The sequence below is a fragment of the Vidua chalybeata genome, chromosome 2, assembly GCF_026979565.1.
Source record: "Vidua chalybeata isolate OUT-0048 chromosome 2, bVidCha1 merged haplotype, whole genome shotgun sequence".
Classification (NCBI taxonomy): Eukaryota; Metazoa; Chordata; class Aves; order Passeriformes; family Viduidae; genus Vidua; species Vidua chalybeata.
In genome coordinates, this window is record NC_071531.1 from 85,669,990 (window position 1) to 85,692,745 (window position 22,756).

The following is a 22,756-nucleotide window of genomic DNA, read 5'->3' on the forward strand; positions in this document are numbered from 1 at the left end:
TTATATTACACACTGAGCAGACTGTGTGTTAAAGAGTAATCTTGCCTCTGAGTATAAATCCCTGGGTGTAACTTGGCAGTTTTTGTGACTGTGCTGTTAAACTGTGCTTTCTATTACACAGCCATCAATTTAATTGAATGCTGCAGAAGAGTTTAAGGAGCCTGAAAAGACAAAAATAGCTAAGGAATCGTCCCTGTCCCACCTGCCTCCAGCATGATCTGCTCTTTTTGTCTGTGATATCACAATCACTCCACAGTGGCAATGCAAGCAGGTGCCTTCAGACAACTTTATCACTGGCTTGTAGTGATAAAAAAAAGCTGCTGTTGTAACTTGTCAAAAAAGCAAACATCATAGAGGAGAAATATAGTATGTCCTATTCTGAATAAAAAACAAGAGATACAGTTCAAAGATACTATTAATTCCACCCGGCCTTATCTGTCTGAAAGGCAGCTACTATAAGTTATTTGAGTAGCCTTCTCCTGCAAAGAGATGTTTTCCCTGGAGGCTGAAGACACTGGTTTGCCCCAGCATAGTCTTTGAGCAAGATGAGATGAGATGAGATGAGATGAGATGAGATGAGATGAGATGAGATGAGATGAGATGAGTAAAGTTGTGGAAAATTACTTCCTCTTCTTTCAGTGCAGGGATCTTCCCTAACTCATATATCTAGACAGAAAGCTAAAGCAGTCAGAAGAATCTCCCTCAAATGTCTACCATACCACCCCACTTTAGGCTTACATTTTCTTAGGGATCTAAATGATGATGGTGTTCACCATGATTAGACTTGTAGATCAGTGAAACCTCACATTAGATCCTTTACTTTGATTTCCTGGTAAGAGCAAAGCCAGTGGGTTTCTCACATCAATAGCAGGAACACGGTGGTGCTGCTGCTGTTTACAGCAAGTCAGGTGGGCAAGCTTCATGCTGGGGTCATTGCATTGTTATAAAAATACAAAGCAAAGAGAAACATTTTACTAAAGCATGCGAGAGGTGTGTAAAACAGACAGATATGTGAGAACTGGGGAGCAGCAGGACAAACCAGTACTGAGACCAGTTTCTCAGATATCCCCAGCCATGCAGGCAGAGGATATGACTGTGACTCTATAGATTTAGTCTGATTTTGTAAGGAGTCTGCATGACAACAGGCAATAAATATCAGATGCATGTAAAGCACATGGTTTGTGTCAGCAGAGCAAAGGCTCTGCTCCATGATATGGTAGTTGAATCTATTCTTGAACAGGGCAGGGCTAATGTGTGAAGGATGTAATTTATAGCTGCAGACAAAGTGGACACTGATGAAATGTTAATTGTTATGCTATAAAGACTGATCAGGGTAATTAACAGGTAAGATAATTTATTTAGACATTGAGACTTCAGGGTGAATTTGGTGTCAAAATACTGTTGTAGTGTGAAAGGGACAAGGCTGTAACAGCCGAAGAAGAGCAGGAAAAGATGAAGGAAAACGCATCTTCTGCAGAATGCAGAAAAGCAAGTGACTAATGAAAGCTTGTATCTTGCAGATGGAGAGAAAAGAAGCTTGCTCTTTGAAGAGAAAAGAGGCAAAGTACAAACATTGTATGCTGGAGGGATAAGAGAATATTAACCTGCAGCCTTTTACACCTCAGAAATGTAGAATGCCTTCAACAGATGAAGCAGAAAATAGGTGCCATCAATGTAAAACTCTTTATTGCCATAATATTAAAAAAAAATCCCCAAACCATCTGGAGAATAAAGTAATAAATTATTTTGAACAATTTCCACTTATGGGAAACCTGCAGTTTTGTTCTAGTCTTTGAAAATAAAATTTGAGTGACATGTTAATTTATTAAAATACATGAAAAGCATTTATAAAAACTAATCCTGTTGCCTATTTTGTAGAGCAGTGTGCATACAAACAATTTCTGAGATCTCTGGAATGGTATTTATTGTCTTTTGCTGAATGTAAGAAAGTTTAATGATACTAACAGTTAAACCAGCTGTTACTCTTCATTTCTCTGATAACTTTTTTAGCAATAGGGTCAAACTCCCACTGTTTTGATCCATGGAAGAAGTAGAATAATCCTGGAAATGAAAAAGTAAAGCATTATGTTATGGATACAAGAAGTAGCTTCATTCGGACAAATCCCCTTTGTACACAAAGGAGAGCATCTCTTAATTTCTGTCTTTTGCAATAATGATCATCATAATTTCAGAACTTAAGATCTTTAGAACTAAACAGATTTTACTTAAAAGCTCATTTCATTTACCTTTCTGTTGAAAAACAGCATCAAACCTCTGACTAATTCCTGGAAATTCATCGACTGTCAGTCTAGGATAACTCTTCTCCATGGACTGGCTGTTTTCATCAAACCTAAATCATATGAAGAGAGACATGCAATTTTCCAGAGTTTAGACTTCAATTCTGCACAGAATTAAGCAGCTTTTAAAAGATGCCCACCATCTGCAATTTAGTTGATTTCACTGGGGTTGCAAGAGAAAGTTGTGTTATTTACTTGCACACATGGCTGCAGGATGCTGGACATTGTGTTTTCCATGAGGTTGTTTCTTGTTTGCTGATAAAGGTAAACACTTCCAAAGAAGCATCCTAAGAGAGAAAAACTGAAGGAAGACCCACACTTTTGACTCCAGGGATGGGATTTCCCTCCTCTGATGATAACAGTGTGACAGACAGTGCATGGAAACAGGGCAGATTCATTCCTGCTATAGCACATATTTATAGCATGAATTCATAAATTTTGACTTCTCTCAGACTTTTATAAGACATTGTATGTGGTCCTCTACTAGCTGACAGATTTAGATGGAGGCAAGGAAGCTGGCTTATTTCTAATACATCAAGTTCTTCCTAACTGGTCCCAAAAGCCAACATTTTTTATGAGATAGGGCTAAATTAAGGAGTTGAAAGGAGAACCTAAAATGTTCTTCCAGATTTGAGGAACTGTCTCAGAGAAAAAAAAAAAAAAAAAAACAAACAAGCAAACAAAACAAGCCAAACAAACAAAGCCTTTATTTCACTTCTCCTTGGATACAAGAAATATTTTTCACAGGCATATGAGGCTGAGACAATGAGTTACTAGATAAGAAATGCCTGCTGTGGTTTACTTGCATGCTATTGTCATGTGACCAAGGCAGTCAAAATAAGAATGCAAGATATTGTAAATACTCTACCCAAATTGATCAAAACAAAAAAACAGGAAACCACAGGAATCTCAAAATCCAGATGAAACTGTATGTATCACCAAGGAACCCCACAGTTAGTCACAAAAAGTCTGTGTGAACCACGCTTGCTCTTGTTGCCTGAGGAAGACCTTTGCAGCCACTGTCCTTGCACACAGAAGGAATCTTTCAGCTTCCCAAAGCTGACTTCTTTCTTCCCCTGACTGCTCTTTGGGTATCAAGACTCACTCATGCCAGTTTGGGAATAAGATTGAGCGGGAACCTACAGTTACCTAAAAGGTCTACTTTCTCTTTTATTACATGTTCACTTTAATTTTTATTCAGATGATATTGGAGTTATTAATAGGAAAGCATTTGTCAAGTCTTCTTACCTCCAGTACTTGTCACCTATGAAAAAGTATGTCTTCCCTGTATTTTTATTACAAACAGCTGCATCTACTTTCTTGACACCTTTAGGGAAGCCCAGTGTGTTGATATTCTTTGGATAACCAAGCAACACCTGATATCCGCTGATAACCCAGAATTTGTTGCCTGTTAAGACAAATTAAAATATTTAGTTTTGCCAGTCATTTTCAGACAGCAAATGACTGTTCAGACAGCAAATTATAAAATGTACTCCTTTATTGTAGGTTGTAGGAAAACGAAATGAAATATTCTAAGGTTTTATTTTACTTATTTGAAAAATGTATTTTATGCACATATGCCCTCTGCTCACATAATTAAATTAAGAAAAAAATTAGAGAAAATCTCATACTTCACCTTTGAAAAGTAGGATCTGATCTTTTGTGTTCTCATATGCAGCTTCAATAACAGGAGGCAGATTTGGCCAGAAGGCAGAAATTAATTCATGTTCAGCTTCTGAGTTATCAGGATATACCCTCCATAAGTGCCTGATTTAAATATGAAACAGATTTGTAGTACATTACAAACCACAGAAACTTCTGTATGTGCAAAAGAATGTGAGCAACATTGTGACTTACAAGCTCTTTCTTGTCAGTGGAGCTACCTGGCTTGATGTATCAGAAAGGAAATAACTCCCTGCACTGGGAAGTGTTTGGATTTTTATTCTATCTTCATTCTGGCATTCCATTGATACTGATTGTTAAATGATCAGTTATAAGCAGCTGAATATTTCAAGTTGTTCCTATACTGTATAGTAAGAGGGTTATAGGAGGCCAGGTAGGACTTACTGTAACCTTTTCAGCACATTAATTCCCCAGATGATTTTGGGCTTGCAGAGGGAATTGGAGGAGAGATTGGCTCAACTGTATTGTCAAACATGCTTATTTCTTAGTTTGTTAGTTACTTAGATTAGTAAAATTAATTGAACACTTAATTAAATGTGCAAGGCCAGGTTGGATGGGGATCTGAGCAACCTGGACTAGTGGGGAGTGTCTCTGCTTGGAACTAGATGATCTTTGAGGTACTTTCCAAACCAAACCTTTATGTGATTGTCTGGAAAATTTTGCATCATTAAGTCAAGTCACTACTCAGTGTAACCATCTATACATTTGAGAATAAGGTCTCATTGGGATTGAGGTGTTTTCTGGAAAAAAGTGAAACATGTTTTTTCACGGGATCCTGTAAAAATGTTATTACAACTAATATCTGCTAAAACTTTTATTTCCATGAATTGAAATCCATTTGTCTCATTGTAAATGCTGTAAACATGTGAACCATGAAAGTATTCAGTCTTTGTATAAATAAAGAAAAATTAAACCCTGTGCAGACAAAGATGATATCAATATTTACCTGCCCTTTAGAAAAATGACTTCTTGTCGGAGTGTAGTTACAGCATCGAAAGATATCTGGGAGCCACAGATTTTAGGTGAGGTAGGGGTGGTTGGCCTTTTATCTGGGGCATTTGGTGGGGATCCTGAGGAAGAAATTTTGGAAAGAATACACCAAATTGTAGAAATATTAAGGTTTCCACACTTTGCTCTTTTTTAAATATAATGCTAATATGATTAAGTTTATGATGAAACTTTGTGAAAGAGATTATTTCTCCCCTGCTTACCTTTTTTTTAAAGCCATAGACTTTACTCACCATAAATGGACTGAATGCCATTTATATCATCTGGAGAGAGGGGAAATTCACTGGGGCTGATGTAGGCATAATTGGGGAACATGAGGGCCCTCTGATCATTAGAATGGGAGAGACCCAGGGCATGGCCAAACTCATGAGCAGCAACAAGGAACAAGTTGAACCCTTATGAAATGGATAGAGAGAAGAAATCAGTCAAATTTTACTCAGTAAATGGCTGATATGATCACAGGATCAGGCTATTGCTCAGTAGCAGTTTTCATGCAATATATTGATGTTCACTGGGGAATGCATTGAGGTGAACATATTCTTCTGTATGACAAGACAGTGGTCTTCCCCTACTAGAAGGGAGAGACTTTTGACCCTCTTGTTTTCTGTTAGCTACTGAAAGTGTGTGTGTCATGAGTAGATATCTGGGGATGAGTGTGGGTGCAGCTCTTTGGAATGTTCTGGCAGGGTTTCCTGGCTGAGGTAGAACAGATTAGATAGTGAGTCAGATCAAACTAACAGCTCTCCAGGGCAAGGCAGGAGGACACACTCTGTGCTCACCGCAGGTATCAAAGTGTCACTCTGTGTGTCACTCTCCCTCCTACAAACCTGAGAAATAAAGGTGAGATCATGAATAGACAAGGAAAAATAAAATGTTAGCCGAATGCTTTACCTTTCTACCATTGGGACTTTAAAGCATATGGTTTCTTTAGAGATTTATCAAACAAAATAAATTTTTAAAATATTATGCTTCTGCATGCTTATTCCCAGTGAAATATGTTAACACTATTAATAAAGAAATAAAAATGGAATTTCCTTCAGCACATGTCCCTCCAAGTAACACGCCTTTCTGAAGATGATCATCTGCCCTGCAGACCAAGATCCAGAAATGTCAACAGATTTAATGAAGATCACACAAGTCTGTGGCAGAGGAGAGGACTGGTCATTGATTGCCCAAGAAAGGCTGGCTGAAGCCAAGACATTCATTTCTCAAAAACCCAAACAAAATAAAGCCTCATTTTTTCCACACATATTTCCAGTCAGTCCTCCACTCTCACGAGTCTTCTGAGTGCTCCAAGTTCTGCAATGTCTGGCTGCTGGAGCTGTGCTGCTGAGGAACAGCAGAAAAACTGTGGTTGACCCATTCAGTCCCAGTATGGGAAAAACATTACATTTAATCATGTGATATGTCCAGCACTCATCCCTCTCTTTTTTTTTCCACCACAATAAACCCACAGTCTCCTCCTTGTGCAGCTGTTTTACAGCACTTTTCTGTTCATTAGCTCCTTGCTCTTCCTGACCTCACTCCTCTTGTTGCAGATTTCCATCACAAAAAGTGGATGAGAAAAGGGTCTAAAGTAGCAGAGGGTAATGTGCCTGTCAGAGGCAGTATATACTGTACAGCCAGCCTGGAGGCTGAGTGGAGCAGACATTCCCAGACAGATTGAGGCTGGGCATTCAGTGCTCCCCTCTCTGCTGCCTATTGTTGAACCTACCCTGGAATTATTAGTGAAGACTCGTCATTATCCCTGGTGGCTGTATTGATTTTTAGGTGGTGGGGATGTCCTCTGAGGGCTGCTGCAAAGCACAGGCCATGGGAGTGCCAGGCCTGGTGTGCACCAGGAGGGGAAAAGAGAAGGCTTTTATCAAGTGTTGGGAAACTCTGGGCCACCACCAGCCCCCAGGTAAGAGTGGCTGTGTCTGTGGCATTCCTACCTGAAAAGGATTGTCTTGTTCATATTTTTTTGGGCTAATTAAGGACTAGAGTAGATCAAGTTGAGTTTATGTCTATGTTGTTGTAAGTATCCCTGTTGGAGGACAGCCTGCAATATCTTCAAACTGCTCTTATAGTTAATGCAGTGTTTCATCTCAGTCTCTTCCTTCATTTAAATAAAATCAGAATGAAATTTATTCATCTGTATAACACCTTAGAAAACTTTTTTGAACCTACCAGCTGAGCCTGTGGTCCAGTCTTCATCCTCGTCAAAGTGCACATCACCGCCTAAGCCAGTGCCAGGTGGAAAGGCATGAGCAAGAACACCAAGAGGGCCATCAAAATAGCGAGGGCAATGTCCATGAACTAAATAATATGAAGTTGATACAACATTGATCTTTGGTTATGGCTATTGAAAAATCTATTAATTAATTTTATTACTGTGTGTAGTATTCATTTTACCTTTGGTCCCAAAAGCAATCATTATATCTGCTATTCCCTTATGAATGCGAGTGAAAATCAGCGGGGTGACAGCACTCCACACTTTAAATGCCTTCTCAACTGCTTTATCCACATCCTCCTTGCTCATATCTGGTGTGTAGTTTACAAGTCTATAGTTATGAGAATTCAAGCATAATATTTAGTATTTGCAGAAAAGAGAAAATCCCTAATATGGTTAAGAAGATGAACAGAAAATATAAGAAACAATGTAATCTGTAATCAAATGGTTCCCAAGACTCATCTTGGGCTGAGTGAGTTTTATATGTGAAAACTGAGTGTGTTTGAATATGTGATAACTGTCCAATATGTCTTTTTCATAAGAATAGTTAGCATGCATAGCTAACAGCTGTGGAGAGAGAAACATTTTTGTATTCCCAACAGGAAACAATTGCTATAGAAGTGATATGTAAAAATAACAAATTTGGATACCGACAAACCTTAAACTTAAACTCAAAAATAGTACCTGTATGTCAGTTTGGTTTTTTTCCATCCAGGCAGGGTGAAGCCATAGAGACCCACATCTGGAACTCCACACCTGGGTTTTTTCATCATTTCCAATGTCTCATTATCCAGTTTTTCAGACACTTTCAAACAAAAAAATTGTTGCATTTTCTGAAGTTTTTCAGCTGCGGATTCAGCATTTGTTTTCCATCCAAGTTGATATGGATCTGGCTCAACAGCATAGAATTTATTCAAATAGTTCTAGTGAAAAAAAAAGTGACACGTTTCACATTTTGATCTGTTTCTTGAATAAATAAATACCTTAGGATTGATGTTTGTGTAGGTTGCTGGCAAAACCTTCTTCCTGTGATTTCGGAGCACAACAAATGTTTCCCTGAGGATCATAGCTAAACAGAAACAGACAATATTGTCCTGACTCTTATTAACTTGACATTTTCAGTTTGTACAGATTTATCCTATTTTAGTAAAGTTCAGGCAACAGAGTTCTATGCAATAGTATTGTCTCAGAAAGGCAGCAAGCTGCTGTGCTACTGGAACACACAGAATAGGTCTAAACATAGAGGGCTCAATAGATCCCAGATATGGACAATGCAGTTACCTGTACAAGCTTTGCATCGTCTTCATTGCCTTTCTCTGGGTGGATGGGAAGAGTGCTAGAAACAGCTGTGCATGTTACAAGCCAAAGTGAAAGAGCCTTCATTTTCACTCTCATCCCTGTCCTGGCAGGAGAGCTGTCTGCTTTCTGCTCCATGTGTCTCCTTTCTCACATCCCAGTTCGTATGGTTATGGGGTGCTTTGGAGAGTCAGCTGTAGACTGACTCAGAGCTCATCATGCTCTGATTCTCTCCACACAAGTTATAACACTGTGCAGACTAACACAATAAAACTTAATTGAACCCATCCGACTTCACAGTCATCTGAAGTCAGTTGGGATTTGAATCTGTCTAAGCAGCTTGGCTACCCTTTCAAAACTGGCACTCAATTTTACACTGACTTTGACAAACCTGAGCAATTTCATGCCAGATTAAGTGGTGGACAAATGCAAAACCTTGCAAGTTGTCCCAACACACTTGTGTGAAGTGGGACCACCAAATGTAGGGGTACTCTACATTCTCCACCTAGAAAATGGGAATTGTGCATGAGGTATGAATCCCATAAAAAAGAAAACAAAATAGACTTTGGGAGAAATGACTGTAAGCAGAATGTTTTATTTTCAAATTGATTTATGGTGAACATGCCAATTCCTTACTCACCTCTTTCTGGCAATTTTTTTTAAGCAGTGTGTTTCTTTTAAATTATTCTGGTGGAATCCAAGATACACATAAATGAGATCAATTTTATCTTATAAATTGAGCCTAAAGAATGTGAATATCTCTGTCTGCATCCATCTATCTATCTATCTATCTATCTATCTATCTATCTATCTGCCATTTCATCACTAAAGGGTTTTTTCAGTTTAACCACATTAGCCGCAGGGCATATGATTATTTCCTGTCTTAAGTAATTCAGAATAAGAGAAGTTTCAAAAGTCACACAGGCTGTGACAAATTATGGGATTTCACCCTGTTCCAGCCAAACACCTTCCTCTTCCACTGGCAGCAAATGGAGATGAAGGTGTTTGGCATCTCAGAGGAGCTCTCACAGCACATACTCAAATTTTACAAAACTGTTGAAAAAAATGCCTTCATATTGGACCATAGCTTTTTCAGGAAATCCACGCTTCTGGATTTTGGCTTTTTTGCTGTCCCTTCCAGCCAATTTTTCTCCAGCTAGAGGCATTAATGATGATTTTTTCATCCTGATATCCTCATTGTTAAACTTGTTGTTAAAGGTGTTTCTCAGTTACTTAAAAAAAAAAACCAACAAACCCTTCTCTTGATTATTATCATTGCATTGTATTGGTTCCATTCAGTTCTGCATGTATTTGACCATATTGATTAGATTTTTGTTGATACAATGCACGTTTAGACAGCTACCTAACAGACACCCATGTTGTGAACAATTAGGAAGGTTGAGTCCCTACTGTTATAGTGTTAAGGTCATGACCATGTTGCAGCACTATTTCTGGTTCCTGGGATGCTTCGTGTAACATCATCAGTACTACTGATGTGATAGGCAGTCAACTTTCTAGGTCAAAACAGGGGTCACATTGCTGCTGTCTTCTTCACATTGCTGAGGAGAAAAGAAGTCATGGGGTAGTTCAACATCCACCAATTCTAATAAATGTCAAAGAAAAGCATTAGGAAACTGTAAACAGAAGCTGCTTGTACAGCTTCTTCTTTTCCCAGACCACAAGGCCAGCTATAGACATGCTTGTGAAACATCACTTGTGAACCTTTTCCGGTCTTTCTCCCTTGGGCAGTGGGAACTGGCTGCTGTGTTGTGTAGATGGCCATGTTGCAAAACCCTAGTAGTGTTTTCTGTGATGTAGATCTCCATCATTTGTCACTCAAATGTCTTCTGAGCGAACAATAATGTTAGCTGAAACTGAAAATGTAGTTTAAATTAGAGGTTTCAACTTCTCTACATTGAATGAAGACACTGTTGAGGTCAGATGACTTGATTTTAAGTTAGTTGGCTGAATCACTCTCCAGAGAGAAGTATTTCTCTGTTTTCTGTAGAAGAAAGCTTAATTAATAAATGAATAGTTAGATGCAGTGGATCTTAACCTAGCTGCTCTTATTGTCTCTATCCTTCAATGCAACATGGCAACAGCTGTGGGGATCTGATAGCCACAGTGGGAAGCAAGAAAAACACTTCTCCCAGTTCATATCAAATCTCCCCATAGTTCTTGATTTTTCTATCAAATTAAATTAATATCAGCTGAAACATGTTTTTCAAAAATGTATTCTAGTGCCATGGGAAAATATGTTTCATACAAAAGCCCTGAACAGTGTTTGTCTTTTGTGACATATGCATGAACACAATCAGACTGTAGCACAATGGTCATTCCCTCTAGCTTTGAAACCCTTGAGACAAACAAATATATCCATTTAAAAATATAAGACAGATCTCTAAAAAGAAAGCCACACTGGTGGCTGTGATCCAGAACCTAGAGGGGACCTGTGGCTTCTAAACTGGTAGTTGGAAGCCAGTTGGAAATCTTTAGGCACCTTAATGGCACTAGAGAACTGCTCAGGCAGAAGAGTTGCACCACTACTCTTCAGGCTGTTCTTCCACAGAGCCAATAAAATGGAATTGTTACTCAGCCTGAGTGAAAACCGGGGGCAAAGGCAAATTGTCCACGTACTGTCTTTGACTCCTCATGGACTTTTAGCAAACTGCAGTGTGTGAGGTCAGGACTCAACCATGCTGACACAGGTCCCTAGAAACAGTATAACCTCTGTGGGCCTTTGGGAAGTGATGGGCTCCCAGGAGTTCTGTTTCATACCTGCATGGGTTACTAGGAGACCTTACAGAGTCGCTAATGCACTAAACACATTTAGGGAATTGAATTCCTGGCTGGGCAAATCTGTCTTCCTGATTATATGGGCTACAATTACACACCACACCTGTAGCAAGGCCCTGGGGAGGGGTACAGTACTTTAACATAGTACAGTAATTAGCAAATAGAGGTAAACTTATTTAAAGGGAAAAAGAAAATGACAGGCAATTTTATGGACAAAACACCCTAATTCCTAATTCCTGAAAGCCTGCTTTGTGCCTGAAGGAAGACAAGAGTGGCTGGCACCAGATGTGCCCTCCTTTTCATGGTGTGGCTGGGATGGAGCAATCACTGCGCTCCCGCAGGCAGAGGAAATGTGCTCTCACATAAGCACGGGACAGATTTCTCACAAAGGAATCACTTCATGTTGAGCTCTTCCTGCTCATGGGAAATTCACAAAGTGAATTTCAAAACTGTGTCTGGCAACTAAAATTTGGACAGGATGCAAAAAGGCACAGACTAAAAATATTGTATTAGAAACTCCTTCCTATTTTTAGCTTCTTCATCATCCATGGTCTGTAAATCACCTTTATTTCTCTTTCCTCTAAAACATAACCACCTGGTTACCCTTCATCTCCCATTTAACATTTTCACTGCCCCATGAATACTCACCACTATTTACTTCTAGAGAGGGACTAGCATTCTGCTCTAAATCTGAGAAGCTCTTTTGACATCACCTTGAGATCCTATGCTTTTACTTCATATGTGTAGGAAACACATGCCCCAGTTTTTATTTTTTAATATAAATTGTTCTAGTAAGAAATATTATCTTTGCTTGTAAATCTTGTGTTATATTTGTAGACCATTTCTGCTAAAAAAGCAGAACAACAAAATCAATTTAGATTTTTATACTTCTAAAACAATTTTTGGTTTAATTTCATTCATATTAAAGAACTAGTACCTATAACACCTTGTGAAATCAGGATTCAATAAATTAACTTCTTAATTAAAGCTTTTGATTTGCTGTAATTTATTTTTATTATTTTGTAATATCTTCTTAGGTTTTATAAAGCATAGGAACAAATTAATTTTCAATTATACAATTTCTTATCTTTGAATAGTATTGAGACTGATCTATATGGAATCTAATAAAAATAAGAACTACCAAATCTGTTCTGAATTTATGAAGGATAAAATTTAATAGCCTTCTAATACAGATAAGAAACGAAAAAAATGAAACAGATATGTTTTTATGAGACTACACATTATTTCTTCAAAATACAATAACTTTTATTCCCCCTAACCTTAAACCTTCATATGAAGTCTGTTGAATTATACAGATATAAAATATAATACTTTTTGTTCTGTTCATATGGCTTCTAATGTTATCAGCTGAGATACAAAGACTGAAGAGAAAGTGAATAACCCTTCAAATGCCGTTTTAATTGAGGGCTTTTGCAGAAAATGTGGTTAAGCTGGAAATCAAGCTGTCCTTTCTATGAATCTTTGAATCAGAGGTTTTTTTGGCCAAGAATTTTAATCTTATAAACAAACTTCTTAATTCTCTAACCCACTGGATTTAGGTGGGATTTAGTAACTACTGGAGAAGTAAGAATAGAAAGAGCCTTGATTAAAGAAGTTTAATTATTTATTATATGATGTGGCTACCTTTGAGAGCAAGTCACTTATTTGTTATCTCAGGGGTCCTTTCTAGTCTATATTTCTGCATTTCTGGACTTGGAACCAGTTCCTAAACCCAAAAACATGAGAATATTCCTTCTCCCCTGCCCCCTGCTCTCTGCCCACAATTGTAAATATGTACACCCTAGAGAGTAGACTAAGAGGGGAAGCAGGGGAAAGGAACAGAAAGTGGAAGTAGATCTGTACACCAATGATAATGAGCCCCAACTAATTAACCATCAGAATTTCACCAGGGTTTTTGAGGAGTGGGGGGTTCAGAGACAAGTGTATCCTCCTTTCTCTGTCATTGTGAAAAAAACTGACATTTCCTTCCAGAATACAGGTTTTGGTGTTCAAAAGCTAGAGTTGGCTCTTGAGCATCAGGGCAAAAAAGACATCAAGAACAAAATTATATGAGAAACATAATTTATTAGGAAACTTGACCATTACAGGAGAAGTTGTGATAAATTATATAAATTTATTTGGCTTAAAATAAATAATTATTAAGACTATACTGCCATAGAATTTGAACAGAAATCTGTTCTGACCTGAGAATCATGAAATGCTGAAAAATGCAGCACATAAAAACATTCAGTGTGCACATGAAAAAACCATTGCAATTAACAGTTAAACCAGCTGGTGCTCTTCATTTGTCGAACAATCCGTTTGGCACGAGGATCAAACTGGAACTGGGTTGTTCCATGGAAGAAGTACACATAGCCTAGAAGTAAAATTTTATCCAATTATATTTATTAGTTGGCTTTTTTCAGTGTTTTGGAAAAAAAAATCCCCATTATAGACAGTCCATGTAGACTTGATATTTTTAATTTCCTTTTCATTAAGGTTAATAGCAGCTTTTTTGAAAAAATTATTCTATCTGTAGAAGCCCGAATATCCACATAAACACAGGTTAAAGGTAAGTTTCACTCACCATCTTTTGGGAAAGCAGCATCAACCCTGCCAATGTTTCCAAAGTCAGAGACTATTTTCCTGGGATACCCATGATCCATGGATTTTTTCTTTTCATCGTATCTTAGAAGAAATGTCATTACAATTTATGAGGAACAGACATTATTTCGAAAGTCAAAAGCAAATTCTTACATGCAACTCTACTGTTACTAAGAAGTCTTATAGAGATGAACTTAAGTGGCTTTTGATTCTTCTTATTAAGTTTCTCTTAGAGATTTCTCTGAAATTTTAAAATCCTACCTGTGGTAAAGTTTGTCACAATGTTCCCAGGGACCCAGGAAACACAAGTTTTGTGAAATTTCAGAAATTTATTTATGTATTTCTGGAGTATCAGAGCCTTGGCCATAAAATTAATTTCCATTTCAAGGCACTGAATATCCAGTCAAACATAAAAACAAAACATAAAACTTTGGAGAAGACAGTAGCACAGTCCTGAACCATAGCTGAATTAGTGTCAGTGATGGACTTAAACAAAATTGCTCTCTGAAATTTGTCATGAACTTCCATTAGAAACACGAGCAACTTTAAAATTGGAAAATACTTATAATTACTTCACAGAGGAATTAAATTACAGCACTTGGCACTGATGATTCATTTTGTTTGAAAAGTGAATTAAAAGTGGACACTATCACAGCATAGCACAAAAAAGCAACACTGTTGTGGAGTAAAAGTGAGTAATCTACTAGAAATTGACTCTTTTTTATTGGGCAGCTTTTCATTCACGCGGAAGTACTTATGATCCTGCTACAGGAATCTAATGTTTGGGGGAAAAAATCCTGATAAAAGGGTGACATTTCCTAAGAAAAGCCTAATGTTTTTTTTAAACTCCAAAGAAACACGTTTAAATTTCTGGAATATGCTTGGTTTAAACATCGATCCACTCAAACTGTATAGTAATACATCAGTCCCCAGGGAAATGAAAACATGTCTTCTGGTGAATGAACATTAAATCTTACCTCCAGTAACTGTCAGCTACAAAGAAGTATGTTTTCCCTGTGGCTTCATCATTGTAAGCTGCATTAACTCTTTTAACAGTCTTTGGGAGCCCAAAGCGATAGATTGGTTTGGGATAGCCAGGTAGAACATCATATCCCCTGATGACCCAATATTTATCCTCTGAAAAATACAAGCAAGTTTCATTTGTTTTTGCTACTTATAAAAGAATTTAGCTGTGTTTTAGATGTCTGGAAGACAGTGTGTCTAGATGTCATATTATTCTTTTCAGTTTACTACTCTAGAAAATGTTTCTAATTCTTACACTGGGACTAAATAATGAAGACAGGGGAAATGCCTTTTCTTTTTATCAATAAAACATTAGAATCATGAGGTGTGTTGGACAGAACTTTTCCCAGAATTTAAAAAAAAATGAATATAAGGCATATTTCTGGATAACAACCTGAGGAGGGCTAGAGGTTGATGAGTTAAACCACTGACCTTGGATTGGGATATTGAATTTGCTAAATTCCTGTAATATGCTAATATTTTGAAAACTGGGTGATGTACACCAAATTAATCTATTAAGGAAAGCACATGTCTAATCAATTTTAGATGCCATGAGCATACTTATATATGGTAATAGGTCATATACTATAGTATGTACATAATGAATTTATTTGAGCTATTTAAAAGGTATTTAAAGACTACTTGAGACCTTGAAAAAGAAGGACTGATTGTTCAGTGAACAATTTTTCTTCCACAGTACAATTTTCCACCAACATATTTTTGCATTTTTTTTCAAAATACGACAAATACTAATAAGCATATCAGTAAGTGTAGCATAAAAAGGCCTGTATTTGTCAATTGAATTCAGTAAAAATCCTTCTGCACAAAATGAAGTGCTGTTACCTGAAGAAAACAAGACCTGAAGAAGGATAGCTCTTTTCATAATCTGTTTTTTCAGGGCATTAACTATAACAGAGGGGAAATTTTTCTAGATTATGACCTCTGGAGATCCGTTCCAGCAATATGGTCCTCTGGTAATTATTTTCAGAATTGTAAGATAATCTGTTCAACTTCCTTAAAAACACTTTAACTTCTGTAACTGCATAGTTTATAAGAAGCAGGAAGTAACAGGTCAGAAAAAGTGGAGACCTTCTGATTCAATTACCTTTAAAACTTGTAATTTCATCTGTCTCAACGTTTTCATAAGCAGCTTGAATTCCTGATGGTAACCTTGGCCAGAACAGTGAGATAAAATTGAGCTCTGTCTCTGTCCTTTCGGGATGCTTGCGCAGCATGTATCTGTTGCAAACAAAATTTAAGTAATAAAATAATTCTACTCCTATCAAAAATTCAAAATAATTATTATAGCTCCTGGAGTACAACAGAGAGGAGATGTGAATACCCCTGTCCACTGAGTGTTAAAGAAATCTAGAGCAAAGGCATTGGTAATTTTAGCACTTCAATTAGGTGCTAAAAATCAGCAAATTGAATATAAGATCTTCTACTTCTCTGTAGGGCAATAAGGCTCAGATGTCCTTCTCTCTGGCAGTGCTTTCAGTTCTGTCCCTGCTCCTGCATTGAGGGTGAGTGTGGGACCGATGGACACACTGCTAACAGATACATGAGTAGTCTTGCTTTCCTGTTTTTTTGAATCAATTTCAGAGATAAGTGTGCCACAGTGATAGAAAAGCTGGAAAACAACCCACAAGCTCCTGCCCCCTTCCCTGCTCTTGTCAAATAGGGCTCTTTGGATTAATAATCTGAGAATGATCTTCTAGTGCTTCTCTTTGTATTACGTTCCAAAAGGACAGTTTTACCTCATGGATTTTTTTAAACTAGTGAATATTTTAAAGAAATAATAAATATGCTTATTGTTGTTACCTGCCCTTGAAGAAGAATATTTCTCCACGTAGGGTAGTAATAGAATCAAATGTCAGATTTGGGTCACAAGCTTCTGGAGTTACGGGTCCTGTTGGCTGCACAGCAGCATTAGACCGTCCTGTAGGATGAGTATTTATCATATAGTGTGGAGAAATATAAGGAGAGTGCTCAGAAGGTCTCTGAGAATCCAGAAAACTCATTTTATACAGAAAAGAAAGAATATAATTTCAAAGTAAGAGTCTGTCATTAAATGCAGAATTCTAATGTTGATAAAACCAGTTGCGTTCATCTTTTCAAAATTATATTTTTGCAGAACTGGACTTCAGCTGAAGCTAGCTTCCAGGAATTTTCTCCCTTTTGTTATCCATTTTTCAGAAACTGATAAGCTTCTCATTTTGGTGGAATATGAAATACCTTCATTTTGCTATTTACCAGCCTCCCAAGTAGAAATATTAAATAAATATATTATTTCTTACCATAGATGGCCTGAATTCCATCAATGTCATCCTGAGGAAGACGGAATTCACTGGGATCGGTGTAGGAGTAAGTTGGATACATCAGTGCTCCAGGATCATTTGAATGAGACAGACCCAGTGAATGGCCAAGCTCATGGGCAAGAACAATGAACAAATTGTAGCCTGTAGGATGAAAACCATATGAAACAGCATAAAATCTGTTTCAATACTCAGCATGACTGACTAAATGGGAAACTAATATGCACTAGAGGTACAAGAGAGACTGTGAGTAATTCTATCATCATAAAAACACAAAAACATTGTTACAGAAGACCTGTGTGAGTATGTAAAGACTGTCTGGCCTTACTTGTGTTCTCATTGTAATTTCTCTAGTGTCCTTTTGTCTTAAACATGAGTTGTTTCCCCTGCTATCACATAAACTGCTCACATCAAGGATCATGACCATGATGAGGGATTGTTGGCAGTGATCCAACAGAAAAAAGAACTTAAAAACAAACAATGAGATTACAGTTTCGGTGATAACTGGAACACTCTAGTTAGCACTAAACTTAGAAGTGTTAGGTTAATAAAAGGAAAGAATTTGCCTTCAGAAGTCTACCAACAGATTTCCCTGTTTCCGAGTTTTAGCTTTCCACTGAACAGAAAAGTATTTTAAAGTGCTGACCCTAAAATCATTATAAACCGTTATGACATAAATATTTACATGACATTATAAATGCCACTATGATCTAAAAAAATCTATTTTCTGCAAGTTCATGCCTAAAAGTGGCAGTAAAAAACAACAACAAAGAAAGGGCAAGCAATTATAAATTAAAAGCTCTGTCCTTTTTGCTCACTTTTTTGCCTGTAGCCAGGCTCATTAAATAGTTAACATCATGTGAGGTAGGACTGTATGAGGTTAAAACTATATAGATTCAGCTACAAAACTTACCTCTTCCATCTTTTGTCCAAGTTTCCTCCTCATCCATATGCACATCTCCACCAAGACCTTCACCAGGCTGGAATGCATGAGCCAGCTGTCCATTGGGACCATCAAAAGGAGAATTGTCACGGTGGTCTAAAATGAAGAGGTAAAAAATTAGTTAATTACTAATTACTAAATTACTTCTGTAACTTCAGATGGGTATTTAATATACTGCATTATCATTGTTACCTCTATAAGCAAAAGAGATCATTATGTCTGCTACTTTGCCCTCAACCTTTTGGAATGTCAATGGTGTCACGTTGCTCCAGACATTGAGAGCTCTTCTGACTGCTTCATCTACATCAGCTCGTCTCATCTTTGGGGTGTAATTCAAAATCCTTCAAAGAAAACCCAACATATAATACATTGTTTAGAAAATAGTTGAAATTTCAGCATTTTTGCTGAAATATAATCACTTGTGAAAAAATCAAAAATGTTAGATGCATCTTTCATGAATGAAAATTAATAAAGGCTTTGTTTTAGATACTGCCTTCTAAAGTCTTCTACTGTCTTCTTCCAGAGATCACTAAACCACATCCCTATGTTCCATATGGCATAATATGATTCCTTCAGACACCCCCACCCCAAAGTTGATGTGCTAGATTTATACCTTTTTGAACCAGATTAGGAAAGATTACCTGTATGTCAGATTATTTCTTTTCCATTTGGGATTCCCTGGTGTGAATGCATATCGCTCCACATCAGGTACACCACATCTGGGTTTTTTCATCACCTCCAATGTGTCAAGATCAGGTTTTCCAGTCACTTCTAGTCCAAAGAACAACTGCATTTCCTTGAGCTTTGCAGCAAGGGGGTTTTCACCACCACTTCTTAAATGGGGATGGTGATCCTTTTGAAGGTCATAGAAATTCTGTAGATAACTCTGAATCAGAGTTAAAAAAAAAAAAAAAAAAAAAAAGAGCATTGTGACTTATCAGTACTGCCTTTGGTCACACTTAAAATTTACTAAGTAATCTTAAACTATTCTCATATTGACATGCCCTGTGTTTACCAGGACCAACAATAACCTCTTTTTTCAGTACAGTTTTCCTATGTTTTTCTGAATTTGTCGTTTCACTGATGAAATATATCAAGAAATGTCTTGAAACATGTAATATTTACTATTAATAATTAATTCTACATTATTTACCGTACTCAAATGCTCTAACAGCAAAGCTTACAAGGAAGTTTATAACTGGTCTCATGCAAGGAAATTGAGGCTGGCAGTGAGGCTGGCAGTCCACGCAGCTGGGACTGTCACCAAAGAAGTTGACTACGGCTAGAGAGTTAGACTTGCCAAGTCATGACTTTTATTTTTATCTACAGAATATATGATACTAGAAACTCAGGCCTTCCTACTGAATTTCAAGAATTTTGTCTACAACAAATTATGTTGTGTCTGTGTGAGTTCCCTTTTTCCAAAATATGCTGCAAGAGATCTCTTCAGCCAAAACATGGAAAAACCTGCCTGCTTCAAGCAAGTTTCCTTCCTTATTAAGACCAGTCATACCACAAGTTTCAAAGCACATTCTGAAATCTAAATTGCTGCTGAGTTTGATGGTTCCTGCTAGAACTCACACCTCAGTAGTTTTGTTATTACTTTACTGGCAACACCAAAAGTGAAGTATACAATATTCAGATGACCTCTGGGTAAATAAGTTCCACATGATTTTCACACATTTTCTAGCTGATAGGAAAAACTTTCTCCTAAAACCTCTGCAAAATGGCACATATTTAGTTTCCACCCATATTCTGTGAATTGCAATTATAGTTATCTCTCAGAATACCTTATATTTCCCTTAGATATGCACTGAAGAAATATTTACCTCTACAAGCTGTAGGGTTTTTCCTTCATCTTCTGCTTCTGGAGCCACAGGAACTGCAGAGGAGATGGCCACATATAGCAACAAGAGAATTGCAAAGGTCTTCATCCTCATCTAAGGTTGTGTGCCTCAGTTTCACTCTTGAGCTACTGAGCACACTTCTTAGCTGTGTTTATATAGCTGGTATTAAATCAGTGACAGCCTGACTCATGCTGTATAATATCCTCTGATTAGTAAAAATGATGCATAGCAGTTTCATCATGAGGTAGTGACGCAAGGTGTTTAACTAATATTACTATCCTCATTTTGCCCAAGTCTTCTGGTTTGGGTAATTTTATAGCATGTTTAACAAATAAGGAAATGTTTTTCAGGTAAAATGTTGAGCTACATTTAATTTCTTTTTTTTTTTTTTGAATCATGAATTTAGACTATTTATGGCACAAGGTTTTGACAAACTGGAGAAATTAGATTTAAGAGCAACGTAATAAATTGTATGATACTTAATCAAATTATGCTACATATGCTACATATGATTTAATCTTAAGCAGACTATATAATATTATGTAGCAAAATATAATATCAAGATAAAAATGACAGTACAAAGAACCAATCTTTTTTATGGAATAACCAGCAGCATAACTCCAGGACTGTCATCTGACAGTTACCGAACAGTTCTACCTAAAAGAATCTTATGATGTTAGCAGAAGTGAGTGCTGAAATGATTCAACATTTTGTTACCAATATTAACAATTTTGGTTATGCTACTGGAATGTGTAATCTAGGTTCTCATTTGTATAGTAAGTAACATTTCTACTCTTGCTAGCATGGATAAAGTCTCTGCTGCAATACTGTGTTTTGAATCAGGCAGAGTGAAATGATTAGAGGAAAAGACACCATGAAAGACAACAGGAATTTTCACCAGTGTGGAAAAAGAAGATTAAATAACCATTTTTTACCCTGTGATCACTGCTTCATGGAAGGAAGAGTGAGATGAGCCATGATAAAAGCTGGTAAATATAAAGAAGTATTTCAAAAATATTTAGCAGCCTCCAGTCTCCAAGACCCAAGTGTGGTCTTAAACAACAGTGATTAAGTTTATATTGGGATTCAGCTGCCTGAACATTACTGTTATCTGAAATTCTCTAGGGAATCACAAATGATCTGCATTTGCCCTGGAAGGATGCGCATCTCCATAGCTCCTGTGCCATGGCAGCCAGCCCACGGTGGGTGTCTGAAATACAGGCAAATGAGTAATTAGGTGGAATCTGCTTTAAGTGTTTTGTTGTGTTGATATCTATAAGTTATTTAGGTCTCCAGGTTCCCATTTTGGACAATGAATTCTAGAGAGTGATTCAACTGGCCACATGACATGGTCTTCTAGATGAGAAGAATTGCTCTCTATATGACATTGACTGTATTGGCCAGGTCCCTAACAGTGATAAGAGAAGTTTAAATAACCTGGACAGTGTAGACCCCTAAACTGAGGAAATAATTTCTAACTGCAAGCATCAGAGGAATTGGCCTGAAGGGAATGTGTGTAACTCTGCAGGTTGTCATGTACAGGCTGAACATCTTTCAGGATGGTTTTGATGTTTCTGTCCTTATTGAAAGTAAAGACCCTCCTTGTAAACCTTAAAAGAGAAATAATAAATGTTAGTGTGAGAGGGAGAAATACAAATAAATGTTATTATTTCAATTATGCTGGGACATTCTTCACTTACTTTCCCATATATCATGAAAAAGAATCTATTTCATATGAGATGCTACACTCACTGTAGTGTATCACCCCCTAATTACATCTAGGTTCAGCAGAGCTTACACCACTCCTGGGAAAAGTACTTTCCAAGGCAGCCAGTGGAAGTACTAGAAAATCCTGGACTCCAGCACTAGCTGTGGGAGCTCTTTGTGCATTTGAGGAGTGAAAAATTTTAAGCAGCATCAGGAAGAGGAAACAGAAGCAGTGACGTCCCCCTGTCTTGGGAATTTCCATGGTGTTGGGCTACAAAGTTGTCTCCCATTTCACCATCTGCATTGACTTCCTACTGCATGTCCTTCAGCAGCCCCTTCAAGTTCCCTTGAAGACACACTCAAGGGAAAGACAGGTTTCAGTCATCTGCTTTCCCATGGGGTGGCAGCTAGCACAGCACCACTTTCTCCTTCTCAAGCACTTGCCTTCTGACAAAGGCTCAAATCGCAACAAAAGGAGACCAAGGAGACCAAATGCCAAAATGAAACTGAGGCCTCGTCAGAGGAGGAAGTCTCATGATAGTTGTTACTGAGTGACAATTAGTGTCTGCACAGTTCCTCATTTTTCTCACAGGACCATTGTGCTACACCTACATTTGACTGGCACTGCTTGGCCTCTCATTAAACTGCATTTCCAATTATTTTCCTATGTGAGTGGCTCTATCTTGTCTGAGGGATCTCAGCGAGAGCCTCTGGGGTGGGGCTGGGCCTGGAGGCCCCTGTGTCAGTGGTGGTGTGACAGTAAAGACACCAGAGTGCACACAAGTCTTTTGGGTACATATGTACATGTATATGTACCTGTTGGGATACAAGCACAGCCTCACTGCTGAACCTGGGGTCAGGGAACTGCAGCAGCCTCAGATATGTCAGGGTACCAGATCTGGACAATTCCAAACACACTGTCCCTGCCTGGAGTTTGTTTAAAATCATAGAAATTTAGAATGATAGAATAGGTTGGATTGGAAGAAACCTTAATGGTCATCTTGTTCCAACCCCTTTACCATAGG

At 37.6% G+C, this 22,756-nt stretch overlaps 2 protein-coding genes across 3 annotated transcripts; both read right to left on the minus strand.

Annotated features, from left to right (window-relative positions):
* Window positions 1–1,664: 1,664 nt before the first annotated feature.
* On the minus strand, window positions 1,665–8,644 carry LOC128783557 (matrix metalloproteinase-27-like). 2 transcript variants are annotated; one of them, XM_053934370.1, is made up of 10 exons: window positions 8,482–8,644; window positions 7,885–8,123; window positions 7,383–7,531; window positions 7,158–7,286; window positions 5,222–5,383; window positions 4,927–5,050; window positions 3,934–4,064; window positions 3,546–3,705; window positions 2,247–2,350; window positions 1,665–2,061 (listed from the first exon to the last, which is right to left on the minus strand). In XM_053934370.1, the coding sequence occupies exons 1-10, from the start codon at window positions 8,632–8,634 to the stop codon at window positions 1,961–1,963; spliced, it is 1,452 nt and encodes a 483-aa protein (XP_053790345.1). In that variant the 5' UTR covers window positions 8,635–8,644; the 3' UTR covers window positions 1,665–1,960. The 2 variants fall into 2 exon arrangements, with proteins under 2 accessions (XP_053790345.1, XP_053790346.1); XM_053934371.1 differs by lacking the exon at window positions 1,665–2,061 and adding an exon at window positions 2,438–2,584 and having other exon boundaries at window positions 2,285–2,350.
* A 4,751-nt stretch (window positions 8,645–13,395) lies between these two features.
* Window positions 13,396–20,117, minus strand: LOC128783594 (interstitial collagenase-like). Its single transcript, XM_053934464.1, has 10 exons — window positions 20,007–20,117; window positions 18,819–19,063; window positions 18,370–18,518; window positions 18,148–18,273; window positions 17,217–17,378; window positions 16,741–16,858; window positions 16,025–16,158; window positions 14,874–15,033; window positions 13,880–13,980; window positions 13,396–13,669 (listed from the first exon to the last, which is right to left on the minus strand). The coding sequence occupies exons 1-10, from the start codon at window positions 20,115–20,117 to the stop codon at window positions 13,569–13,571; spliced, it is 1,407 nt and encodes a 468-aa protein (XP_053790439.1). The 3' UTR covers window positions 13,396–13,568.
* Window positions 20,118–22,756: the final 2,639 nt, after the last annotated feature.

What these genes read in the sequence shown, in the direction of transcription:
- LOC128783557 (XM_053934370.1), bottom strand. Translation starts at nt 8,634, where the DNA reads ATGGAGCAGAAAGCAGACAGCTCTCCTGCCAGGACAGGGATGAGAGTG. An exon ending in AAAACCAAACTGACATACAG is followed by an intron (nt 7,532 to 7,884) that starts GTACTATTTTTG and finishes TCATAACTATAG; the next exon opens with ACTTGTAAACTACACACCAG. An exon ending in TCAGATCCTACTTTTCAAAG is followed by an intron (nt 3,706 to 3,933) that starts GTGAAGTATGAG and finishes TTGTCTTAACAG; the next exon opens with GCAACAAATTCTGGGTTATC.
- LOC128783594 (XM_053934464.1), bottom strand. Translation starts at nt 20,117, where the DNA reads ATGAGGATGAAGACCTTTGCAATTCTCTTGTTGCTATATGTGGCCATC. An exon ending in GTAGCTGACAGTTACTGGAG is followed by an intron (nt 13,981 to 14,873) that starts GTAAGATTTAAT and finishes ATTTCTTCTAAG; the next exon opens with ATACGATGAAAAGAAAAAAT. An exon ending in TGCTGCTTTCCCAAAAGATG is followed by an intron (nt 13,670 to 13,879) that starts GTGAGTGAAACT and finishes TTTTACTTCTAG; the next exon opens with GCTATGTGTACTTCTTCCAT.